This window comes from Gallinula chloropus, assembly GCF_964237585.1.
Source record: "Gallinula chloropus genome assembly, chromosome: 4".
Lineage (NCBI taxonomy): Eukaryota > Metazoa > Chordata > Aves > Gruiformes > Rallidae > Gallinula > Gallinula chloropus.
In genome coordinates, this window is record NC_140088.1 from 2,347,394 (window position 1) to 2,371,261 (window position 23,868).

The following is a 23,868-nucleotide window of genomic DNA, read 5'->3' on the forward strand; positions in this document are numbered from 1 at the left end:
TGATTAAAGAAGTAATAAAGAAAGAAGGTAGAGAAGTAAAAACTTGAAGGGCAATTTAAAGTTACTAGTTTATCTCTATTAATGCTTCTGTTAGGGTCGTTATGAATCTTCCACACTTGGAAGAATGAATGGCAAAGCTTAACTTCTTAAGTGATGCCTAATTCATCTTCTTAAAACATTGCCTCTGTAGAGTTACTTCTTCAGTCTGTTTGCCTAAGGGCATTTTTGTTAAGTAGATAGTGAAAACAAATCTGGTTTTATAGTACTGTATTTATAATTGTTACAAATCCTGATGATTAAAAACCATTCACAGAGATTGCTCTTTCCTTTTCCAAATTAGCTGTGGGAGAACAAGCTGATGCAGTCCAAGGCTGTAGATGGCTTCCATTCAGAAGAGCAGCAGCTTTTGTTGCAGGTGCAACAGCAGCAACAGCAGCAGCAGCAACAGCAGCATCATCACCACCACCATCACACACAACCTCAGCCGCAGCAGACCGTGCAGCAGCAGTCTCAGCCACAGCAGGTCCTTATTCCAGCGTCTCAGCAAGGTCAGATTTACTCTCTAAGCTCTGGTAAAAGACACTGAAGTTAGATCAACTCCTTAGCATATTCTTAAGTTTAGGGCAGGATGTTTATCTGATAGATAGCTTTATAAATTTTGTCTCTACTTGCCTCTGATGGCTCAAGAGAGGTGCCTTGGCAAAAAGTATTTTGGTATTTGTGGTCGTGCTGTTCTTCAGAAGATTTTGGAAAAGCTGAACTCTTGGTTTTCTACTAGGTAACTTATATTTTTGAAATACATGCTTTTCAGAGCCTGTCAAAAATCCATTAGCTTTGGAATTTCAAGCCAATGTACCTGCACAGTTGAGAATTTAGTCATGAGGTAGTAGTATCATTAGGAGTAGATTAATTTAGAAATATGTTACTGGAAGAAGTGGTTACTAGGACGTGAAAAATACTCTTAATTTTTATGCAAGTATATGTAGGAGATTTTTTTTATGTTAGGGCAAGTTCCAAGTGAAAAGCATAATGGCTGGGTATTTTTGTGGTTGTAAAAGATTGCACGCTGTGTAGGTGTGGATGTTCCAGCTGTATTTTAGCTAACTGCAACAGTATTGTTTCTTGTAATTATTGTCTTATGTATTTTCCATTAATAATGAAATGGAAACATTTTCACCAATTACAATGTCATTTGCAAACCAAGATAAATACTACTGGACCATACTGCATATATGCTGAGTAAACACATCTGCCACCTGAGAAATGCTCGAGCTGGGTTTTCAGTGTGCTGTTAAAGTGGTGGCATGAAATACTTACCTGTAGTAGTCAGTCACAGACATCACAATTGTTACCAGATTTCATGGTCCAGAGCCTGTGTTCTCATGGGCACAGAAGATGACTACGAGTTGTTTCCCCCACAACCCCCCCCAAAAAATCCCCCAACAAACCCAAACTAAACCCAGAGTCCCAACTGCCATGGAAGAGAACTAGTGTGACAAGAACCTGTTGCTGGGGCTTTTTCCCCTGGTGGGTTTCTTGTGTTTTGTCTCCTTACAGTGCTGCTTACTTTGTGTGGGCGTAAATGAGCTTCAGCTTTTGAGTTCAAGACCCCTAAATACACGTGTTTTTAAAGGATCCGATGTCTAGGCTTACTTTACAGTCAGCTGAGCCTGGAAGGTCTACTCACCAAGACCTCTAGTGGCTCCTTGGCTGAATAGCTGTACTCCACTGACCAGCTTTGCCTCCTCTAATATGGAGGTCCCTGGCCTCCCGTTTGTGTCTTCGGGTAGAGTAAGTTGCTGCCTGTAGTCATGCACTTAAACTGATGTGCTGCTGCCCAGTTTTGTGGCTTATGACCGACTGACAGTGTGGAGGCTAAATTAAATTAGGGTGTCAAAGCACTTTGATCCCAGGCATGCAGTTTCATGAATTACTTCCCTGTTTCATGGGAGAGATGGTGCAGTAGTTCCTTGTATGACCTGGGGCAATCCCAGAGAGAGAGAGCAGGATGATCGGCATGGTGATCTTGCTGTCCTTGTGTGTGATCCTAGCACAGGGTCACAAGATTTCCTTGGACTCTCTTGCTCTCCCTGTGTTCCCTGAAAGTGTCCTCAGATCCCAGTGCTGTGGGGCTTCCCTCCCCAGAGTATTTTCCAGAAGCTCTGCTATCCCCAGTATTAAGTGTCTTTGGTTAGAGGATGCAGAGTACCTTGTTGATCATTAGTTTATTCAGATTACTCTGTCACTTTTCCAGTGTGCTGTGACTGGTACTAGCACTGGCAACCTGCTTGTTCTATAGACTTGGATACTTTTGCACTTCTGGATGCTGAACAGATTGTTTGTGTAGTTCAGCTCTCTCTTTCCTGTCTTGTTTGGGGCAGGTGGTTGATTGTATTTCATCTGTTTCTGCTACTTTGGAAAGACAGTGAAGGCCATGAGCTTTGGCTAACAGCTGTGCTAACTAGACCTAAGTCAAGCTAACTGCTGCATCTGTTATGTATTCTTCACCTTGCAACAATCCTTGGTTAAATCTGTTTTAAGAGTTAACCACGGCCAATTAATGTTTTTGTAGAACTCTGCTAACTGGGCACCAGCAAGTTTGTCAACATTTCACTTGTACCTTTAATTTCAGAGATGTGGTTTAAATCTTGCTTTACCCTAGGGTCAGAATAGGTAACTGAAGCCCTTGAAATCAAGGATCTGTAGAGCCAAGATAGCTGTATCACTCCTCAGAGCTGCTGTTGTGTGAGTTACATTTAGTAAGATCAGAGACTGCTCAGTAGGTGTTACTGTAGCTACTTGGTAGCTCAGTTGATACTTGGGTGATGCTGTTTCTAAGTTGTTCTGGTTTGGATGTTACTTTGGGCAGACTCTTTCAGTGTTTCTGAAATGCTTTTTGTTGTTGTTGTTTCTAGCACCTCAGCAGCAGGTTATTGTGCCAGATTCCAAGCTGATACCGCACATGAATGCATCAGGCATGGTAAGGAAAGCAGGCTATGTGCCCACACTGCCATTATGTAAGTTGTTCTGATAAAACAGCAAGCACAAATCTGGTATCAGATGCATAAAAGCCATTTAGGATACACTGGGAAAGCTGTCTGCATCTTTCTAAGTTTCTTCTGCTGCACTGACAATAGTAATCTGGGACTTTAGTTTTGATAACAAACCTAGGGCTTTTTATTCCCAGCTTTAAATGTGCTTAACCAAAACTTCATTCTAATAAAAAATTGGAGTACTGTTGATATGAATCTGCATGGTGATGTGGTCATTATATACCAACACAACAGTAATATAAGGATACTGTATTTGCTAGATGCTGGAAAGAAAATAACTACTCTGAAAGTTAAGCTTGTATCAAATGTGGAATTATTTAGCAATTTACACCAATCTTTTTTGGTCACATTATTTTGATTTACTAGTTTTATAATAGCATATAAACCTGGAGTCTGGTCGTTTACTGTTTCCTTGCAGTCTTTATCTCTAGAGGTTGATGTTGGTTACCTTACCTTGCAAATGCCCTGTCTAAAGACAGAAATAACTGCATGCAAAGTGATGAAAACCACAGCTATTACAACTTAAATATGCATATTAAGACCAAAATTCATTACATTCATACCACTTCAGTAGTAAAAGCATGTGAAACCACGTTTTGGGATTAGGCAAAGCTGCAGCAGTGTGCTTCACTTCACTTCTCTGTTACCTGCTGACTCATAGTGTGGTTTCAGTGTAACTTCCCAAGACCAACACTTAGACATTTTTGTTTCTCATTCAGTTAGATCTTGTTGATGGGTATTGTAATATGCCATGCTTTTAAAACTCTGGTGCTGTCAAAAAGTAGATAAACTGAATACCATGGAAGACTAATGTTCTGCAAATAATGACAGAATCCATTTGGAATTATTGTGTGTTTATTAAAAATTTCTAAATTGGTATTAAAGAATGGATCTGACAGACCTTGAGTACCTTGAAAGGCAGAGGATAATGAGAGTTGATTCATTTGCCTTTGTCTGGGATGTGAGGATGCAGAGAAGCACTTCTCTGTTGTTTTCCATGAGGATCTCTGATTCTGGCAGTTGTAATCACTGTATTGACCAGACAATATGGGAACATTGTATTTCACATAAAGAGGAAGTATGCACTCTTAGAATAAAGCTTAAACCCTTTCAGTAGCAAAGAGTAATTTGCCATGGTTCCTTTATAATGGGGAGAGGGAGGCTTCCATGGACAGCTGAAATTAGACCCTTGAAATGGAGATGGCCTCTGGAGAAGTCATCTCCCTCTGTGAGCTAGGGACTTAATGCAGATTCTGTGTTTGGAGCTCCCATAATTACGTTGGAATTCCATTTCATTGCAAGCCCAAATCATTACCCATTGAGAGTCTTTGGCTTTCTCTTCTAACCAGCTGTCTTGAGAGAAAAATTAGTCATTCTGTGAACAGCCAGTACACTGCATGCATATATTCACTCCAAAGAACTGTGTTCTGCGGGACTGGAAATGCAAATCATTTGCAGAATGAAGAAAAGTGCAAGGCTGATTACCACTCCTTGTGAAAACAAGGCAGGCAAACAGGATCATTGCTTCAGTACCTTATGTTTCTTCAGCTTTGTAGGCCCATATCTTCATCTGCTTTGAAGAAGTGTAAGTAAATTGCCACATAGCAGTGCAGTGTTGTACTCTTTATTAGTAGATGAGCAGAGAAGGCAGAGAAGAAAAAAGTCTGCTGAGCTTGCAGATAAACCAAGAAACCACATGGAGCTTGGTTAAGGTATGATGCTTAGTGTGAGTGATTGTTGCTTCAGGCTTCCATCTAAGGAAGAAGGAAAAGAATTTTTATATGTGGCATAATGTACATTGATTAATGCCCACGTTTCAACAGCTGCAGAAACTTGTGTGCAAACATTATAAACAGCAATAAAAAGCTACATACTTCCAGGCAGTATGCTGTGAGATGAAACCCTGACAATAGCATATGTGTTTAAAAAGCTGCTCTTGTATTTCAGAGTGCTGCAGCCACCGCAGCTACGTTGGCTCTCCCTGCAGGCGTTACTCCTGTTCAGCAGATACTTACAAATTCAGGTAACTGTCTTAACACTGAGATCAAACAATGGTTTCGAGGGTGTTTTGAGAGGGAGGAAGTCTGGGTTTTACTCCCTGCTCTGCATTTTTGAAAAGCAGAACCTTTGCGTGGTAGTGCAGTCTCTTCACTAGACTTCTGCACTCTTCTGCTCGCTGCCTGTGGTTCTGACGTAACAGTCGTGTCAGTTAGAGTCTGTGCAAGTGTTCCCCTTCTTAGGGAGGCTCATGAAGAAAGAAGACAGAAAGAGTTGCTGTCTCTCCCATTCCTGTATTTCTGAGCTTTGTGATGCATGATCTGAGCACACACAGTGGACTGGTTCTAGAAGAGCAGAATTGCTTCCTCTGTGACTTCAGATGAGGAGTGTCTAAAAGCCTCCCCTGCTAGCTAAGCACACACAGTGAAATTCACAGTGAATTTCACTGGCAATGCTAATTGTATTTCAGATTTATCATTTTAAATACCGTTATGCTGCACGTGTAGAACATTAGATGTTACTTTTATGACCAGCATATTTGATGCTTCATGTACGTGTGTCGTATGCTGGTTTTATAAGCTTGATCCACATGAACTGTGAATATATTCTGTAGATCTACTCTGTGTGGTAAAGGAGGATCTGAGAAAACTGACTTGTTTAGAACCAGTTGCTGCTGTTGCATGTGGGACTTAACCCTCCCTGCTTTAAACATTTGAATGTTTAGTGGATGTGCAGTTGAAATAAAATTTAAATGTGTGTTTCCAGAAACTCAGATATTTCCAGTTCTTAAGGAAGCACATCAACGTTTGTCATAGCATAGAATAGTTCTTGGCTCAAATTTGTTACTTTTGTCATGGTCAAAGTTACTGTTTTCTTCAGTTACAAATGTGTATGTTGCTTTCTTGGCATACCACAGGAGCCAGGCTGGCCCCTTCCAGATACATGAAGCTATTTTGGTAAATAGGACTTTTGCTGTGGAGGAAGAACAGGAACTAAAATCAGTCTTTGAGGGAAATGTATGAAGTTCAGGATTACCTTAATTCTTTCTCCTCCTCCATTTTCCATATGTCCTGGTTTCAGCTAGGATGGAGTTAATTTCTCTTCTAGCAGTGGATGGAATCTTGTGTTTCTAGTTGTTGTCAAGCAGTCAAGGACTTTTCAGTTGTTACTGTTTCCCCATCAACAAGAAGGGAGGGGACACAGCCAGGACAGGTGACCTGAACTGGCCAAAGGGTGTATTCCATGCCAATTCTGTCATGCTCAGTATAAAAGAGGGGCTGGTGGAGGGAGGAGCAGGCAGCTCCAGGACGCTCAGTTTTGGGGATGTTCTAGTTTCAGAACAGCTCTGAGCTGTAAGGCCTGAGTTTGTCCAGCTTGTTGAGAGACTGCATTGTGTATCATCACCAGCCTCATATATTTTGCTATAAGGTGCTGTTATTATATCTATTTTTCTGCTATCCCAGTAAACTATCCTTATCCCAACCAGTGAGGTTTTGGTTCCTTGGTTTTTCTTCTCCTTTCCTTTCCCCCCATTCCCGTTTAAAGAACAAGCAGCTGTGTGGAGCTCAGCTCTCAGCTGGGGCAAAACAGTGACATCTGGTTAGAAATCTGAAAAGCTAACGTTGGAATATATCTTAGCTCTTGCTCTACAGAGTTGGAGGCCATCTGCAAAGGTGTGTGGGACTTGGATGTGTTTTGTGAAATGAGGAAAAATATATAATGAATGATAAAGCTATAGACTAACAGAATCGAGCACAGGCATTCTGGGGACAGAAGGGAGAGGTGGGTAGTAAGTGGAAAGGATAGGTTTTGCAAAAAGGCAACTGTATGATAATATTGCAAAGAAAGTTATGCATAAAGGAGTTTCTTACAAATTCCTAGGGAAAGGACTCTGTTAGTCTGGCAGAACCCTGGAGATACGACAGTGTTACCAGTGTCTGAAATCTGTGGTGTGAATACCCATGTTCCTATTTCAGTATATGTTTCTTTGTCATTCTGTCTGTAAAATCTTTTGAGCTGTGTTCATCAGTGGGAGCTGGTATTTAAAATACTGTGCTGCATTGTAGGGTCAGATTTTTGGCTTTCATATGTGTATTTTTTTTTTACTTGCATACCTTATGATCACATTGAGATGGCAACAACCCTGTTAGTTCTTTGTTTCTGACACAGCTGCTATAGCAGAGTATCTTTTCACTGGTGAAAAGAAGATACTGCTCACCATTAATTCTCTTTGGTGCTCTTCCAAGAAACAAGCTAAATTAAGTTAAATTTAAAAGTTAATTTCTGTGTTGGATTAATTTGATATCTATTTTATTACAGGCCAGATCCTCCAAGTAGTTAGAACTGCCAACGGAGCTCAGTACATCATTCAGCCACAGCAGCCAGTTGTTCTACAGCAGCAGGTCATACCACAAATGCAGCCTGGTGGAGTACAAGCACCTGTTATACAGCAGGTAAAGAAAAAAAGTCTTTAAATAGGTACATTTGAAAGAAAACCATCGTAGTAATTACTGAAGAGGCTTGTATTTTTGTGAGCAAATTGAAATAGAATACAGTCAGAAGTGGTATACTGAGGGAAAAAATGGTGTGGGGTGTTGGGGTTGGTTTTTTTGGTTGGTTGGATTTATTTTTACATTAACAATTTTGAAATGTCATTTTCAATGTCACTTTTGTTCATGCCACATTATGAGTGGCTACAGTTTAAAATTCCTTTTCTTTGCCCCTGGTGACAATCATGTGTATAATTCCAGTCTACATCCTTCTAAAAGTGTTTATTGGTTACAATTGTTCTGGTTTATGCAACATATAGAAGAAAATACCTAAAATAAACATACCCATCCCCCTTGGTTATTTTAGTGGTGAATACAGTGTGTCTTTACATCGTTCAGCTACAAGTTCAGCTGCACGTCAAGACTCTGTAAACATCAAATTTAGCATTGTGTCACAATTCTGCAGTTTAAGTGTAAATAACAACTTGTAGAGAGTTTAAAGTTTAATTGTTTTATAGAGAAGGCTTAAAAATAATCTTTTGCCTGAATTTAGGCTTCATCTGCTGTGCTTGGAACTCAGGTGTGGCAGTAGTGCTGCTGTTGTAGAATGGGGAGGCAGTAGGTTGTCTTAGATTTAGCAATGCCAAGTGCAGAAAATGAATGCTGAGTAGTTACTGAATATTATGTCACTGATACAGGTGGAATGTTTTACCTCTTGTTTCTCCACTTAGTGCAAGTCAAATCGATACTCTCTGTTTTCTGTGGAGTGAGTGATGTGGTAGTCTGTTGTGTTAGCAGCCACAGTACTTGCAATGCTGTTCCATCAGGTTCTGGCTCCTATCCCTGGAGGGATTTCCCAGCAGACAGGAGTGATTATTCAGCCCCAGCAGATCCTGTTTACAGGCAATAAAACACAAGTCATACCTACCACAGTGGCTGCCCCTACACCGGGTCAAGCACAGATTCCTGCAGCTGGTCAGCAGCAGCCACAGCAACAACAGGCACAGCCACAAGCGCCGCTTGTTCTCCAAGTTGACGGAGCGGGAGACACGTCGTCCGAAGAAGAAGAAGATGAGGAAGAAGACTATGATGATGATGAAGAGGAAGACAAAGAGAAAGATGGAGGTGAAGATGGACAAGTTGAAGAGGTAAGCTCAATGCTCTTTCAAACTGGAGCAAGCTTTTCTTTTTTTTACTTGCAATATTTGAAAGGATATTCTTAAAATAATGATTTATCCCAATATTATTGGGAATATTGTATCCTTGTGCTTCAAGTTCTTTATTCCCTTATTGAAGTTGTGGAAACTGTGTACTAGTGGCAAAGCACCTTGAAGCACAGCTGGGGAAGGCAGGGGACACAGCAAAAACTGTTAACTGTCATCAGTGTCCTTTTAAAAACTTCAGTGCTATGGAGAGGTGAGCCATCAAGTTCTGAAACCTTCATAAGCATACAGAAACAATCAGCTCTACTTGTGAGTGAGTGCCTACAAAAGCATTGTGTTAGGAAGATTGACTAGGAGAGCATGTGTTTAGCTCACTGAGGGAATCCATAAATGTGGGCTGACCTGTATCTCACTGACTATTCTTTCTTTTACACTGGGGCAAGCCTGAGAACTCGGATTGGATTATAAAGCACCTTCTGGAAATACATCTCACCTTGATTTAATAACATCAGTAGATAGGACCAAGAGTGAATATTTTTACTTAACTTGATGCATTTTTAACAATATGTGCTCAGTTTAGACTTTGAATTTGCTTGGTTTTGGACCCAAACCAGTGGTTCTTAGTAAGTTTTAGTGTGTAGCACCAAAAAGCCCCTCAATGAATACGAAATTAAAAACCAATCAAGTGTGTGTGCAGGGGATACTAGTAAGCTAAAAGTAGTTATTTCAGTCTCTGATGGGAAACTTGGCACTCCCTACATCTATCCCTACAATGCATTTTGAACTGTCAGATCACTTCCACAGTTCTCTGCAGCCTTTCCAATTATTTTAAGAGTCCATTGAAAATCACAGAATCACAAGGTTGGAAAAGACCTTTGAAGATCATCAAGTCCAACCATTCCCATCCTAAAAATACCAGTATGAGGATCATGTGCAGCGTTTCAGTCTATCACCCATGCAGGATATGTGGGTGAACCTTTCTGTCAAGGAGTTAAACCAAATTTTCTATAGTACATCTCCAGGGTTGGGTGTGTAACAGTAACTTTCTGTTACAACTTGCAGGTTGGCTTCACATCACCTTTCTGTTACATTGCTCAGCATTGATGTCAGCTTGAATGTTTTAAAAGTTGCCTTATTAAAGATAGGTCATCATGCTTAATTATTACGTGTTCTTTAAGACTGCCTTAATGTTAGAATTCCTGGGGAAATTTTTTATATGCCAAGACATATAAAAACATCTCAGCATACCAGAGATCTTTTATTTTTGCTACTTTGGTTCATTATCAGTTACTTAATGAGTGGACCAGTTCCTTAAACCTTTGAAGTCACTGAAATAGGCCGTTACTTTGGAAGGAGTTAGTACCTCTAGTACATCTTGTTCTTCTCTCACTAGCATCTCCCCTTTTAGGTTCTATATTTGGGAGTAGGTGGGAAGATGAGGATTATACAGAAGACTTCAGAAAAGTTGTGTTGCACTTATCAGAGGTTGCTTTAGCTTTTGAAATGTTTGTTATTTGCATGAGATGAAAACCCCCCACCAAATTTCCACTGGATCAGAGTGTTAGCAGAAAGAAGAAAAAGTGAAAGTAATTTTTAAGGGATGTGAAAATACATTCTAGAAGGTCTGGAGAAGGCAGTTTGTATGTATTGATCATCTCAAAGCATCTTCTTATCTTCTCATGTAAAAACTTCCTGCATGTGCTGAAGTCTCTTCCTCTTTGTGGTACATCAGACACGATGAGTAGGTCATAGGGTCTCTATGTTTAATGACACACAGGGACTGATGTGACTAACACTGCCTTTCCACTGCTTAGATGCTTTAGGAACAATAAAATCTGCATGATGGTAACTTCTGTAAAGACAAATTCTAAACAGCAGGACACTTACAGTAGAGCAAGAGTGGTTGTGGTGACAAAAGGCTGCAGTGCCCAGAGTTTGGCCTGGACACTGAACTTTCAGACTCAAGTTGGTAAGGGCATCTCAGATGGAGGGCAGGAAGGAGTCACATATGTGCAGAAATTCTGCTAGAAAGCTTAATATCCCCCACTTCAAACGCATTGTAGGGCCTGCAGTTCATAGACAAGACTGCAAGTCTCACATGAGTAATCAAAGTAACAGCTCTGATCTGACTGAACAGCTTAACTTCCCATGTGTTTCCCTCAGGAGCCTCTTAACAGTGAAGATGATGTGAGTGATGAGGAAGGACAAGAACTGTTCGATACAGAAAACGTTGTTGTATGCCAGTATGATAAGGTAAGTGCCACCAAACAGAATCCATTCCACTTTCTCTGTGGTTCTTCCTCTCAAGTCATAGTTTTTAAGTAATATCTTTGTGACTGTGGTGGTTTGACCCTTGCTGGAGGCCAGATGCCCACCAGAGTTGCTCTGTCACTCCTTTTCAGTTGAACAGGGGTGAAAGTAAATATTGAGAGCCTTAGGAGTGGAGATACAAGGACAGGGAGAGATCATTCTGCAGTTAGCATCATGGGCAAATCAGACTCAACACAGAATTAGAAAAAACCCATGTAATTTAATACACACACAGAGAAACCAGAATAGGATAATGAAAAGTACAACCAAATCTTAAAACACCTCTCCCCATTTATTCATCATTTCTCTCCCTTTCTCCCCTCCTGAATGGGAGTTTCAGTCAGTTCCTCATGAGTTGTTTTCCTTCTTAGTTGTGTGTGTGTGGGGGGGGCAGCTCCAGTGTGGCATCCACCCATGGGAAACAGTCCTCCTCAGACTTCTCCAGTGTGAGTCCTTTCCCAGGGGCATCAGCTCTTCACCCACTGCAGCAGGGTAGGTCACTTCATGGGGTGCAGTCCTTCAGGCCAGGACTGCTCCAGCCTGGTCCCCCCAGAGTCACAAGTCCCCACAGCAAACCTGCTGCAGTGTGGGCCTCTGGCAGGTTGTGCCAGGGGCTTGCCCCAGTGCAGGTCACAGTGTCTTCCACGTGTCTCCACCCGTTCCAGAGTGGGGTCCTGGACATGCTGCAGGTGGGATCTCTGCTCCCCATCGTCTTCCATGGGCTGTGGGGGGGACAACCTGCTCCACCATGGTCTTCTGCAGGAGAATCTGGTGGCTGGAGCACCTCCTCTCCCACCTTCATCACTGACCTTGTTGTCTGCACAGTTTGTTACATCTTCTCACTCCCTTCTCTGGTGGCAAAAAGCATCTGCTTAGGTTTGAGGGGTTTTTTCAGCTAAATGAGATTCACAGAGATGCTGTGGCCGTCGCTGATGGGCTTGTCCTTGGTCAGTGGTGCATCTGGCCTTGCCCCACCTGGTGTTTACTGTGTTGGGCCTGCAGAAAGCTTCTAGCTGCTTCTAGCAGAAGCCATCCCTGCAGCCCCTGCTCCTCCCTCCCTCCCTGCCCCGAAGCCCACCACACAAAACCACAACTGTTAAGTACAGGTAGACCTGTAAAGATGGTAACATGAATGGGAATATGGAATCAGGTATTGTTTGTTTTCAAAACAGGTTAGGATGAAACTCTGTAATGAGTAAAGCTTAGAAAAATCTATCTTCTTTTCTTTTTCTTGATCATGCATTTTTGTGATACTTAACAGAAGGTCAGAGTCCTCTAGGCTGAGAGCAACTCTGTAGTCCTGCTGGGGCCATGAATGGAACAAGCAGTCAGTATGGTTTAGACTTGTCAAAAACTGTGCCTTGTTAACTAAAAATGCTTCTTCTTGATGACAGAATAGTTTTCAGAGGAGGGTGTTCTTTCTGTGCTGTGCATTATATATGGAAATAGCAATATAGAATGCTTTTGCTTTTTTACCTTTAAATTCTGCTGAACTCTCTTCCTCCACTATACCAATTTCTTTTTCCATATTTGCCTCAGAATATGCAAGGATTCATCTGTGTCTGGAATTGTTTTAACCATATCTAGAGGATATCAAACACCTTTTGACTGATGTAGTAGGCAGAAAGATTATTCAAGGTGGATTTTATTGCCTGATTAATTGGACTGTGATGAATAAGGATCCTTTTTAAAGCAGGAAGAAGACCTGTAAGCATGTTGAATAAAAACTGCTACATTGCAAAGAATAGTCTGGTTACAAAATCTTCAGTTATGCCCAGACTCTGCATGGACTTGTCAATAGATTCAACAGAGAATTTAAAAGGGAGGAAAGTGGTATAAGTATCTGCATCCCAGCCATCTGTCTCCTCTAGACTGTAATCCAAAACTGTTAGTTTCAAGACAGTTCATGAGGACAGTGAGGGACCTCAGAATAGCAACCAGAAAAGCTTGTTGGGAGCTGCTAAAGCTGAGCAACTGGAACTCCTCTGAAATCCTCACCCTCTTAAAAGTTAGGAGTGTGAGCTCAGTAGGAAGCAGTGTCCACCTAATTACTTTTTGTTTTTCATAGTTAAATGCAGAATTGATTCTCAAGGTATTTGTAGTGATTTAGTAATGTAAGTCTAACGATCTTTCTCTTTTGCTTGCTGTTATAATTTACTTACACTTTTCTACCCACTTTTTTCCTTGTTTTTAGATTCACAGAAGTAAAAACAAATGGAAATTTCATCTCAAAGATGGCATCATGAATCTTAATGGAAGAGATTATGTATTTTCCAAAGCCATTGGGGACGCAGAGTGGTAAAGTTTTAAAAGACAAAGCAAAAAAAAACAAACCTCCCTGTAAAAAGGGGGGGGAAAAAAGAAATAAATCAAAAGCAGGAAAGGTTGAGACTTGGACGTGTACTCCAATCAAAACGTGTATCTGCACACCAGAAATTAACAAAAGTATTGGAACAAAGGTAAAACGTGGCAACAAAGACACTACTTCAGATGAGCAAGCCATGGACTGTAGCAGCTATAGCGTTGTCTGGGAGCTGGTTTTGTGTGTTAGGAATACCTTAATTATCAATTCTACATACAGGTACCTGCAGCTGGTATTTAGCATGTAAGGCTTTGTCCGTCTCCCTCCCCCTTCTTCCCTTGATTTTAAGATTTTAAAATACTTCTTCCACTGATTGAAGGAACTCTTCCCTTTCATAGATCATTAATCTGAAAATGCTTATTGTGTGTACAAATCTTTGCTTTGAACACTTCCTTTTGGGTAGTGAGGGTGGTCAGAATGTTACTTAAAGGCGTTGCAAGCTTTGTACAGAAGGGTAAGAATTAAGGTGTTAAATTTTAAATAACTTGTATAAGGAAAATATTTTTAATTCTGATATGCTCATTAATTATTATATCTATTTGTTGTTTTCAATTCCCCATAAACAGGTGGTTGTTCCTAGCAGTTACAAAATGGTAAAACGATCATTTATATTTCCAAATTATTTTAATTCATGTATGTGATACCCTTATTTAGAGCCGTATTTTTTAAATACTAAGCACCTGTAGCTCCTCCCCCACACAAGAGTCAGATTGTTTAACCTGGTAATTATGTTCTTGCTGTTTGGTGGTGGTTCAGCATCACTGAACTGAAAGGAATATTATAGTTCCCATTGAATTTTATTTTATTTTGTTCTTAAAAGGCTTTGGAGACCTGAATCAGTTGTGTAGGTAATGGCATAATAGATGCATTCCTTCACCTGCTTACTACATGTGTCGTCCAGATATCCACAAATAATTCAACAGATGACAGGAAGGACTAAATTTTTAATACAGAAAAGTGCATAAAATCTCTAACATCCTGGCTGCAGCTCTGTTAAAGATCCACTTCACTAAAAAGAATAGCTATAAGTTACCTACAGCAGCTAATCTCTCTAAAGTTTCCAGGTGGCATGTAATTTCACAAAGAGAGCTGCACAGCTTTGACAACATGGATTTTGTTAGGGTATCTTCAGGCTGTCTTGGTGACAGAACATCAAGCAGCTGGATGCACTAAACCTTGTGTAGTCACTTTTTCACTTGCCTTTTCCAGAGGTGCGGTTTTGTGGTGGGGGTTTTCTGTTGTTGTTGTTATTTCAGGGGGGTGGGGGGTGGGTTGGGTGGGTTTTCTTTTGGTTTTGGTTGGGGTGGGGTTTTTTTTGGGGGTTTTCTGGTGCAAAGCAACAAGGTTGCTCCCCCTCTCCTTCCCCATCCTTCTCTGAGAAGTGAACATCCTGTATTCACACCGAAGTTATTCTCAACCCTGGCTTTGGAAAGGCAGTCACTCCAGAGCCAGGAGAGGGAATGGGCATTATGCTTCAGAAAAGCTTGAGGAAGGAATGATCATGGAAACATGATGGATAAAGGACACAGCAAAGATAAATTTAACTAAAATTGGGAAAGACTTTCAGGAGCAGACATTTGAACCATGGTTTTTGACCTTTTTTTACTTGAGAATGAGATTTCTTAAAGGATTTAACAATCTTAGCATTTAAAACAGCTGCTCTAATTTTCATTCTCTTGATTTGCTCGCCTCCAAGTGCATTCATAGTCTCAGTAGTACATAGGAAACTCAAAACACACTGTAAAGAGGGGGCTTTTTGCTATTTTGTGCACCTTTGCTCTCACTGACACAGACTAAAACTGCTTGTAGGCTGTGTCTTGAGGCATATGGTTCTTAGTATGACATTTAAAGTTAATTCATGTTTCTTCTAATTCATTCTTAAATAATGGAATTGTCATTTTGACAATTGAGATGTTTTTAAACTTGGGGCTTTGAGGTATCTCAGTGATGGGTGTTTTGCTTTTATCTGAGCAAAGCAGTTACTATATCTTTTTTAACACTGTTGGATGTACAACTGCAATCAAATCAATCCAATTAATTTCCTTCCCTCACCCATTCCATACCTGTTTCTGGCAAGTCTTAAGTAGTGGACTTCAGCAAGATTCCCACAACACTGCACAACCCCACCAAGAGAAGGAGAAGAAAGAGAATCCCTGTAGCTGTAGGGTGCTGTTTGTACTACAGGAACCCGGATTATTCGGGCACCACTTTGTTTTCATACCTCTGAGTGGTTTGATTCCTCTCCCCACCCACACACATATACTAGGAGCTGCATAGCCTTTTTATTTATTTCTAAGGTACAGCAGCACTTTAAAGGTAACTTCAGCGCAGCCTGTTCTGAAGGATGTGAGAAGCTTTCTGAACTTGCAGTCTCTTGCAAGCCCATTGCATGGTATGCTCTTCAGAGAAGGAGTTTTGTCTTCAAATACAGATACCTGTGAAGTTTTCAGAAAGCCAGTCAAACATGAACATACCAAACTGTGCTCTTATTGCTACATCAAGTGTTCCTTTTTTTTTTTTTTTAAATCAAAAAAGCATGTTTTAATTTCATTTTATTGTAGCAGCTTGCTGTAAGAATGTAGTTTGCTTAATTTTATTATTGTACTTGAATTTTTAATCATGGTTTTAACAATGTAACTGAACAGACCATTTCATTAGGTTCCAAAGAAACCATTCCTTTCAGAGGGCAAGGGATCCCCATGTTCATAGTTCATAATTATTGTCCCCCACCCCCCTCCCTTGGAAATACTTTTTTTGTTTGGGGTTTGTTATTTTTTTTTCCTATTTAAATAGTTCAGTATTATGGAAACAATTAATGATTTCAAGAGGGCTTATGTTAAAATTTGCACAGATAATGGAGCACCTTTTTATGATGGAAAAATGGGGAAAGTTAAATTCATAGTTATAACCATGATGGCTGATGGAAACTTGTAGAGCAACTGGGCAAAACTGGGAGTCTTGTGCCTTTTCAGTTTGCATAGTACCTGTTTTGCCAGTATGACAATACTTTTTTTGGATTCCTGAGGGAGTAAATTTCCTGCAGTGCTTCAATCAGAAAAGCAACTTTTTTTTTTCTCTAATTCTGTTGGGTTTTGGTGTGTGCAATCATTTTAAAACATCTAAGTTGAAAACAAATTGAAGTATGTTTTCTGTGAAGAAGATAATAGAGAATTTAGTCACGTAAGGAACTTTATATTGGACTATTTAAATAAAATATGCTTTTATTCCCCCTCAGTTGCTGGTTAGTGACAAGATTTATTTGAGGCTTCGTACTCCTTGTTCCTGCACTGTACTCACAAGTTGCATTTGAACATCATTCAGTTCCCTAAACATGATTTGAAGTGATAAGTGTGGTCAGAGTTTGTTTCCAAGAATATGATACATGACTCTGAATTTCTAAAAAAGAGCAAAGAACATGTTTTGTCACGTAACAGATTTTTTAATAAATGGGGTTTTTTTCTATTTCTGCTGCACGATTAGGAGTGTTACAGTAAACTTCATTGAGTCTGTGAAAACAGCTCCACTGCTTGACAGTAATGATGTCACCACATAACACTACCAGAGTAAAACTTCTGAATTCCAATGAAGGCGTTGGAGACCTTGTTAAGTGAAGTTCATTTTGATTCAAACTCTTTTAATTTGTAAAAACTCCCTTTAAAAAACAGTGAAGCCCCCTAAAGTTCCCCCCCCCCCCCCAAAGCAAAAGCTTCCTAGTAGAATGCAATAAGATGTCCAGGAAGTGAACAGTGGTTTTAGGATAAGGCACACTGGATTGATACTGGGCTGCCTTACACAGCATCGTGGGGTTTCCCGTGTGCCACCCCACCCACGCACCCCCAGCAGAAATTGGAGTTCTGTGCAGACTGAGGTCAGTGACTATACGAGCTGAAGAAACCCTCCCATCGTTAGGCATTGGTGTCTGGCATCTAAAGTCTTGTTTTCCCATTGCTGTGGTTGGTTGGGAAACGTGTAGAAACCAGTCCGTTGGGTTCCCTGTCGTCTACTGTTTTTCAGGCAGTTCATGCAGTGTGTCTTTTAGTTATTCTTTGGTGGGATTAGACATTGTGGAACAAAAGGAGCTTTTTTTTTTAACAGGAAGGACTATCTTGGGTTAGCTATATGTACAGCCATCCGATGAGACATGTTCCAGAGTGCATAGGGTACCAATAGATTATGGAGTGGGGGAATATCCTTTTTTGCTGTTCTGAGCTACTATTGTCAACTGCTGTTGTACATATACTGTTATGTGTAAGGGGGGTAAATATATTTATTATGTTTGTAAAATTCATTCTGTACAATTGCAGATCAAGGTTGCTCCTCTGTGATATACAGGATATTATGTTTCAAAGGCCATGCTTGGAATACGATTAGAGAACTTAGTATTTTGATGTACTAAGACCTATTTTAAGTTTAATATTTTGCCTTTGCAAAAACTTTAATTAAAGATGTTATTTAAAAACCTTTGCCACTTCATTTCCTATCTTGCACGTGCCTTTGTTTAATGTGTCAGGCTTGACACCCAAGGTTCTGAGGTTATTTCCATCACACACAGGTAACTTCACTGTCACCTACTTGTTGAGTTTGCCTCGTTGACTTCCCAGTTAGCATCATCACAACATTATGGAAAAAAAAAACCCCTCAATTTTTAATATTGAGACCAGACTTCTGCATTTATACATTTATATAAGAATTTTATCCCTGTGGTATCTTGAGATGTAGGTCTTGGGACAAAATTGGTTGAATAATTTGGTGTGCCACCTGGATGTTTTCCCTCTAAAGGGAGATGTGAGACAGCACTGAGGAGCAAGATGCATACTGCTTGGATGGGAATGAGAGCTGCCTGGCCATGGGAGAGAATTGCATTCCAGTTCAAGCAGGTGACATCTTAGTTCCTGGCTAAAAGCAGTGTCTTGAGACATGATTTGTGCTTGATTTTTAACCTACATTTTAAACTGGAAATTCTCAGTATAGTTAGAAAGAATGTAAGTTAAAGGATCCATTGCCTATGTGTGGAATTCTGAAGTAAACTTTTAGCTATAATGGTGTAAAGGCATAGCAGAGCAAAAATCATAAGGAGTGGGTGGTTTGGTTTTTTCCCTAATATGAAAGATTTTCCCCCTTAAACTTTCTTTGCTCTCCAGCACTCAACACTTGGGCAAGTCTAAAAAAAAAAACCAACTGTTTTTCCCATAAAATACACCTTGTCGCCTTGAAAAAGATTTAGAGATCATTCTGGATAAGTAAGTGTCTGAAATCATGGTGTTTTACAAAGAAAAAGATGATTACTGCCTGAGAAAAACGGAAGAGTTTGGAAAAATGGCTTCTTGTCCCAGCCAAAATACTTTCAAAAGGACCCTGAAACGAGAAGGGGATGCAAAACAGAGACAAATTGGTACTGAACTCAAAATACAAAACAAAACTGCCTGTAAGGAGAGGTGAGGCCGTTATCACTGTGAGTGTTAGTTGTGCTCTCCAACCTATGCCAGGAGTTAAGTATCCCAAGGATAATTTTGGGGCAAAACCCAGTGTATTTTAAAATACCTGTTTTTTCTTTCCCAATGGGTGTGATTTCTTGATGGCTTTGTTATTTCAGCTGTAGAGGCATGAGAGGAGAAGTACCACATGCTATGAGCAGAGCTTCCAGCATGTCCCTATTCAGTTCCAGCTGCTCCTCCTTCCTTACAGCTGGATCAGCTTTGGAGTTGCTCTGTTGCTGGTTTGTTGTGGGGTTGGTTTGTCTGGTTTGTTTTGTTGTTTTTTCATTTAACCTGGACTTCTGTTTGCAAAGCACTGTGTTACAGACCCAAGGTCTTGCCCCTTGTTTTCAAGGCAGTCATTTCCCCCCCCTCCCCCTCCCCAGCTTATTTTTTTTACCACTAATGGGATTATGCCAAACCCCCTGTAATCCTTTCAGATGTAATGATGTGTAGAGCACAGCCCAACGAGCTGCAGCTGAACTGCTTTTGACCTTCAGGGTGGGTATGTAACATTCAGACAAGTGTTGTTATGACAATTTCTTTTTTCTTCTTTGCAGTGAGGACTTTCCCAATTATTTTTTGAGGTGCCTGTGCAATTACATCTTTTTACATAGTCTAAATGTGCCTGACCTGAAGGAGGTTACCTGAAATAATGAGGTAACGTGGGGAGAGAATAAATAACTGAAAATAGTGCTTTGTGTTACAAGTGATGCTGAGTTGCCCATAGGTCAAAAAAGTTCTCTAAGGATGGATTTTAAGTGATAACTGCTTAAAAAAACCCCATGTATCTGAGTTTTCATTTTTAGTTCAGTTTTGTAAACAACTTAGTGAAACAGAAAGCAGCAAGTGTTGAGTTTGGGTGAGCGCATTCCAGTGGCAGCCAAACCAAAGATACTACCTAAGTTCAAAAGATAATTGAAAAAAAATCCTCCTAACAAGAGATGAGGTGCACAAGGACCCATGATTCTGTCCAGGCAGAAATGCCTTGCCTCTCCTGAGGGAGCTGGGCTGGTTCAGCCTGGAGAAGAGAAGGCTGTGGGGGGACCTCACTGCAGCCTCCCAGTACCTGAAGGGAGCAGAGGAACAGGAGGGAATCAGCTTGTTAAAAGGGTGGACACTGGCAGGACAAGGGGGAATGGACTAAAGCTAAAGGAAGGAAGGTTTAGATTAGATATTAGGGGGGAGTTTTTTACAGAGAGAGTGGTGAGGGGCTGGAAGGGGCTGCCCAGAGAGGGGGTGGATGCCCCGTCCCTGGGGGTGTTCAAGGCCAGGTTGGATGGGGCCCTGGGCAGCCTTGTGTAGCTCCAGGCCTGGAGGTTGGTGTCCCTGCCTGTGGCAGGGGGGTTGGTACTCTGTGACCCTTGGGGTCCCTTCCAACCATGCCAGTCTGTGATTCACTAGAGGCACCGAGCACAGCAGAGCTGTGCTGCAGACAAGCCCTCTAGACATGGGGAACAGAAGGCTGGTTGGATCCCAAGGGAGCTGGGATGCTGCTCTGTAAGTGTCTGAGCTCTCAGGACTGAGTGCCAAGGTAATGAAAAACCCTTCCTAACTAGTGATGGGAAGAACGGTTTGGACTGGGAAAACAAGGCAAGGCAGTTTTTTCTGCCAGAACACCTGGCTTCTGGATTTTTTCCAAAGGCTTATTCCCATTTCTCACAGGAATCCTGCTGCCTGCCAGGTCCCTGCAGATAGGGATCCTCGTGTGTCCTGCCATACCTATATCCAGGAATTTCCTACAGATCTCCGAGGAACAACTGGCTGACTCCAGGTGAGCTGTCTGGAATCAACAGGTAAGGTCTCCTGGGAAACACAGTAACAGTGTTCTGGGGAGTACAGTGTTTCTACAGCAGGATGAATTACAGAGTTCACCCTGTGGAAACTCTGCTGGTGCGTTTTGTTCTGTCTTGAGTTGCCTGTTTTGCAGAAAACTCAAGTTTTTTGAAGAAAAAGCTCCCAAGCTTCCCTTGTTCAAGCTTTTAACAAAGAAAGCATTAGTGTTAGGAATAATATTTCTGACATGCTATTTTTTGTGGACTGAGTTTGTCTGATTTCAAGAAGTATTTTTAATCTTAAAACATGAAAGCAGCATCTGGTAAAATTCTGTGTATGTGTACAGAGTTGTCAGCTGGCTGGAGAGGGACTGCTCACAAGGGCAAGCAGTGATAGGACAAGGGGTAATGGGTTTAAACAACAAAAAAAGGTAGATTTAGATTAGATACTAGGAAGAATTTTTTTTATGATGAGGGTGGTGAGGCCCTGGCACAGGCTGCCCCCTCCCTGGCAGTGTTGAAGGCCAGGCTGGATGGGGCTTTGGGCAACCTGGGCTAGTGGAGGGTGTCCCTGCCCATGGCAGGGGGGTTGGAACTGGGTGATCTTTGAGGTCCCTTCCAACCCAAACCAGTCTGTGATTGATCAGTGTGATGATGATACTGATGTTAAAAAATTGGTTGGCTAAAGAAGAAACGTGTTCACCTTGCAGACACTGTTGTACATGTGACTTTAATTGGGTTTAGGGACAGGGCAGAGGGAAAGTGAAGTGGTTCTTCATTTTAGTATATCAGGTTGCTGTGGCTGTTTATTCAGAGTATCTTTTGGGTTTCATTTTCTGTCCTAAATAGTTGTCCTATCCTTAAAGAGGTTTGTAGTTTCTCCCTGAGGTTGCTGTGTATATGTTGCCATCTATCTTAACTTTAGCTAATGAGTGAAAAGTGAAAAGCACTTCCATCAGGTGGAGCATGGGGTGTCCTCCTTCGTGGAGAAAGTAGATGTAAAGTGAATAGGAAAGAGGAAACTGAGAGAACACAGAGGATAAGTATTAAAGAAGGTAGCCAGGCTACTTACAGAAAAGCAAAGATAGAGTGCAAACATACTTGGTTGTTGAAAGGGAAGTGTATGTAAGGAATAAAACACCCACTACTTCTCCCCCCACCTCCCCGACTTCTCATGGGAACACATAGCTGCCAGTGTGCCATCCTCCCTTTTATCAAGATACATTTCTCCCTGCTTTGTGCTGACATAGCATTACAGGGTCTATTTGCAAGTCTGTAGCTGGCTAAGCCAGAAATGATCTGTTTTTTCCACAGCTCCCTCTAGGCAGCAGCAGTAATCCACATATGATTTAGGGAATTCTTTCACCTCAGACAAACTGAAACCTGCAGCACTAATCCAACCTTCATGCTGTTTGGTATTTCAGTGCTGCTGTGTATATACCAGTGAGGCAGGAGCTGTGGAGCAGGCAGACATTCAGACAGCATCTCAGAATCTGCAGTGTTACTGCCTGCATTTGATTTCTTCCAGCTTTGCTGCCACAAAAGCCAGGGAGTGCTGGCGAGTTTGTTCACTTCTCAAGGAAAAGCTGCTGTCATTTCAGCTGAAGCTGTTCAGCCAGTGTGAGTTTGGCAGTCTAGCCAGTTGTCAGTCTCAGGGTCTGCAGCAGAGAGGCTCTTCTTGGCTGCAGAGTAGAACTTTACAAAAAGTATCATGGTATATATCCATCCTAATGACTGCTCAGTGAGCTCTTGGCTATCTGTTGGGAATGAATGAATCAGATTTTGTTCCTTAAAAGGGAGAAGAAAAATAAGAGAACCTGGAGGAGATTGTTCTCATCAGAACTATTTAGTGAGTAGCTGAGAACCAAAATGAGTGTGCTCCTCCTCCCCTAGCTAATCAACAAAGCTCCCTGGGCTTCAGCTGATCTGCACAGATGTGCAACAGCAACAGGCTTCAGACAGGCACACATAGCAGGCATTGCATCTGTAATGGGCACAGCACAGAAAGCTCCTGCACAAAAAGTAGGGTAAGATTCAAGTTGATTTATATTGATCATGGAGACAGGAAGTTCTTTGAAGGAGTGATAAGTTCAGGATGAGACTTTCCCACGTTTTGGAATGGTTACCCAGGATTTTCAGGGTGGAAAATAGGAACAGGCAGTCACAAAAATGAATGATTTCCACAGGATTGTTCTTGTGTCTAATCTGAGAACCTGGTGATTTGAGGTATTGGGACAAGTCATACTGATGTGTGGCGTGGATGGGGGAGGTGGGGAATGGAGACAGGGCGTTAGGACTGGTGGGTCCTGCTGATGAAACACTGTGTATGGACCTCATAAAGCTTCTGTTTGCTCAGCTTCACATCACTATTTCTAGCCACACAAAAAGAAGTCGTGTCTGATGGAGGTGACCAAAGTGTTTCAGCTTCATGCAGAGGTAGCATTGAACCAGGGTGACTCCTAGGTTGGTGGTGCTGTCAGAGTCTCTCCGTGTGCGTCACTGAGACCTCTTAACCACCTTCTGTTCCAGGGCATGATGATGGCCCTTCAGCACCTTGTGCCTTAGCCCACAAAGCTTCCATCAAAGTGCAGTACCATGTCAGACGTTTTCAGAATCCCTGGCCTGAGGGGAGCACATAACAGAAAGGTGTGATGTCCAACTGACTTTGTGCCTCACCCTGTCCAAATACAACTGCAGCCCAGAAACCCTTTGATTACTCAGTGGTTTTAGAGTGAGGATGCCTGGCATCTGTCAGAAAGGCAATACAGATTATGCTGCTATTGCTCTCTAGCCTGGCCAGATTGCCTGGGAGGGAGGGTTTGGTTCATTTCAACACATAAGCATAGGAGATCTGCTCAAACACAGCTTCACTTTTGCAGGAGCTTGGGGGTTTTTTGGTAAAGATATTCCAAAGCCTATGCTGCAAGTGTTCATGTTTAAATTGCCCAGCAAGAATGGAAAGTTACATTAATAAATCAAAATGCTATGGTAGTGATTTGAAATTTACCTTTTATTCCCTGTGCTGGTTTCAGGTCCCAGTGTACATAGCAGGGCATGCTTTGCCTTGGCTACAGCTGATCTGTTGCAGGGTGTCATCTAGAGCAGGTGCCTACTGAATCAAGAAAATGTGCCTGTCTATAGCTGGAGAGAGAGGAGACTAGCAGAGGTCAGCTGTGGCTGGTTTAAATTCAGTTGTTGAAAGTTCCAAGTCCTCTTAACTAAGGCCTCAGCTCAACTTTACAGT

At 41.4% G+C, this 23,868-nt stretch overlaps 1 protein-coding gene across 1 annotated transcript; it reads left to right on the forward strand.

Annotated features, from left to right (window-relative positions):
- Nucleotides 1-343: 343 nt before the first annotated feature.
- GTF2A1 (general transcription factor IIA subunit 1) lies at nucleotides 344-13,646 on the forward strand. The gene is made up of 7 exons (XM_084264199.1): nucleotides 344-548; nucleotides 2,916-2,980; nucleotides 5,001-5,076; nucleotides 7,371-7,504; nucleotides 8,368-8,688; nucleotides 10,867-10,956; nucleotides 13,208-13,646. The coding sequence occupies exons 1-7, from the start codon at nucleotides 359-361 to the stop codon at nucleotides 13,313-13,315; spliced, it is 984 nt and encodes a 327-aa protein (XP_084120325.1). The 5' UTR covers nucleotides 344-358; the 3' UTR covers nucleotides 13,316-13,646.
- The last annotated feature ends 10,222 nt before the right edge of the window (nucleotides 13,647-23,868 follow it).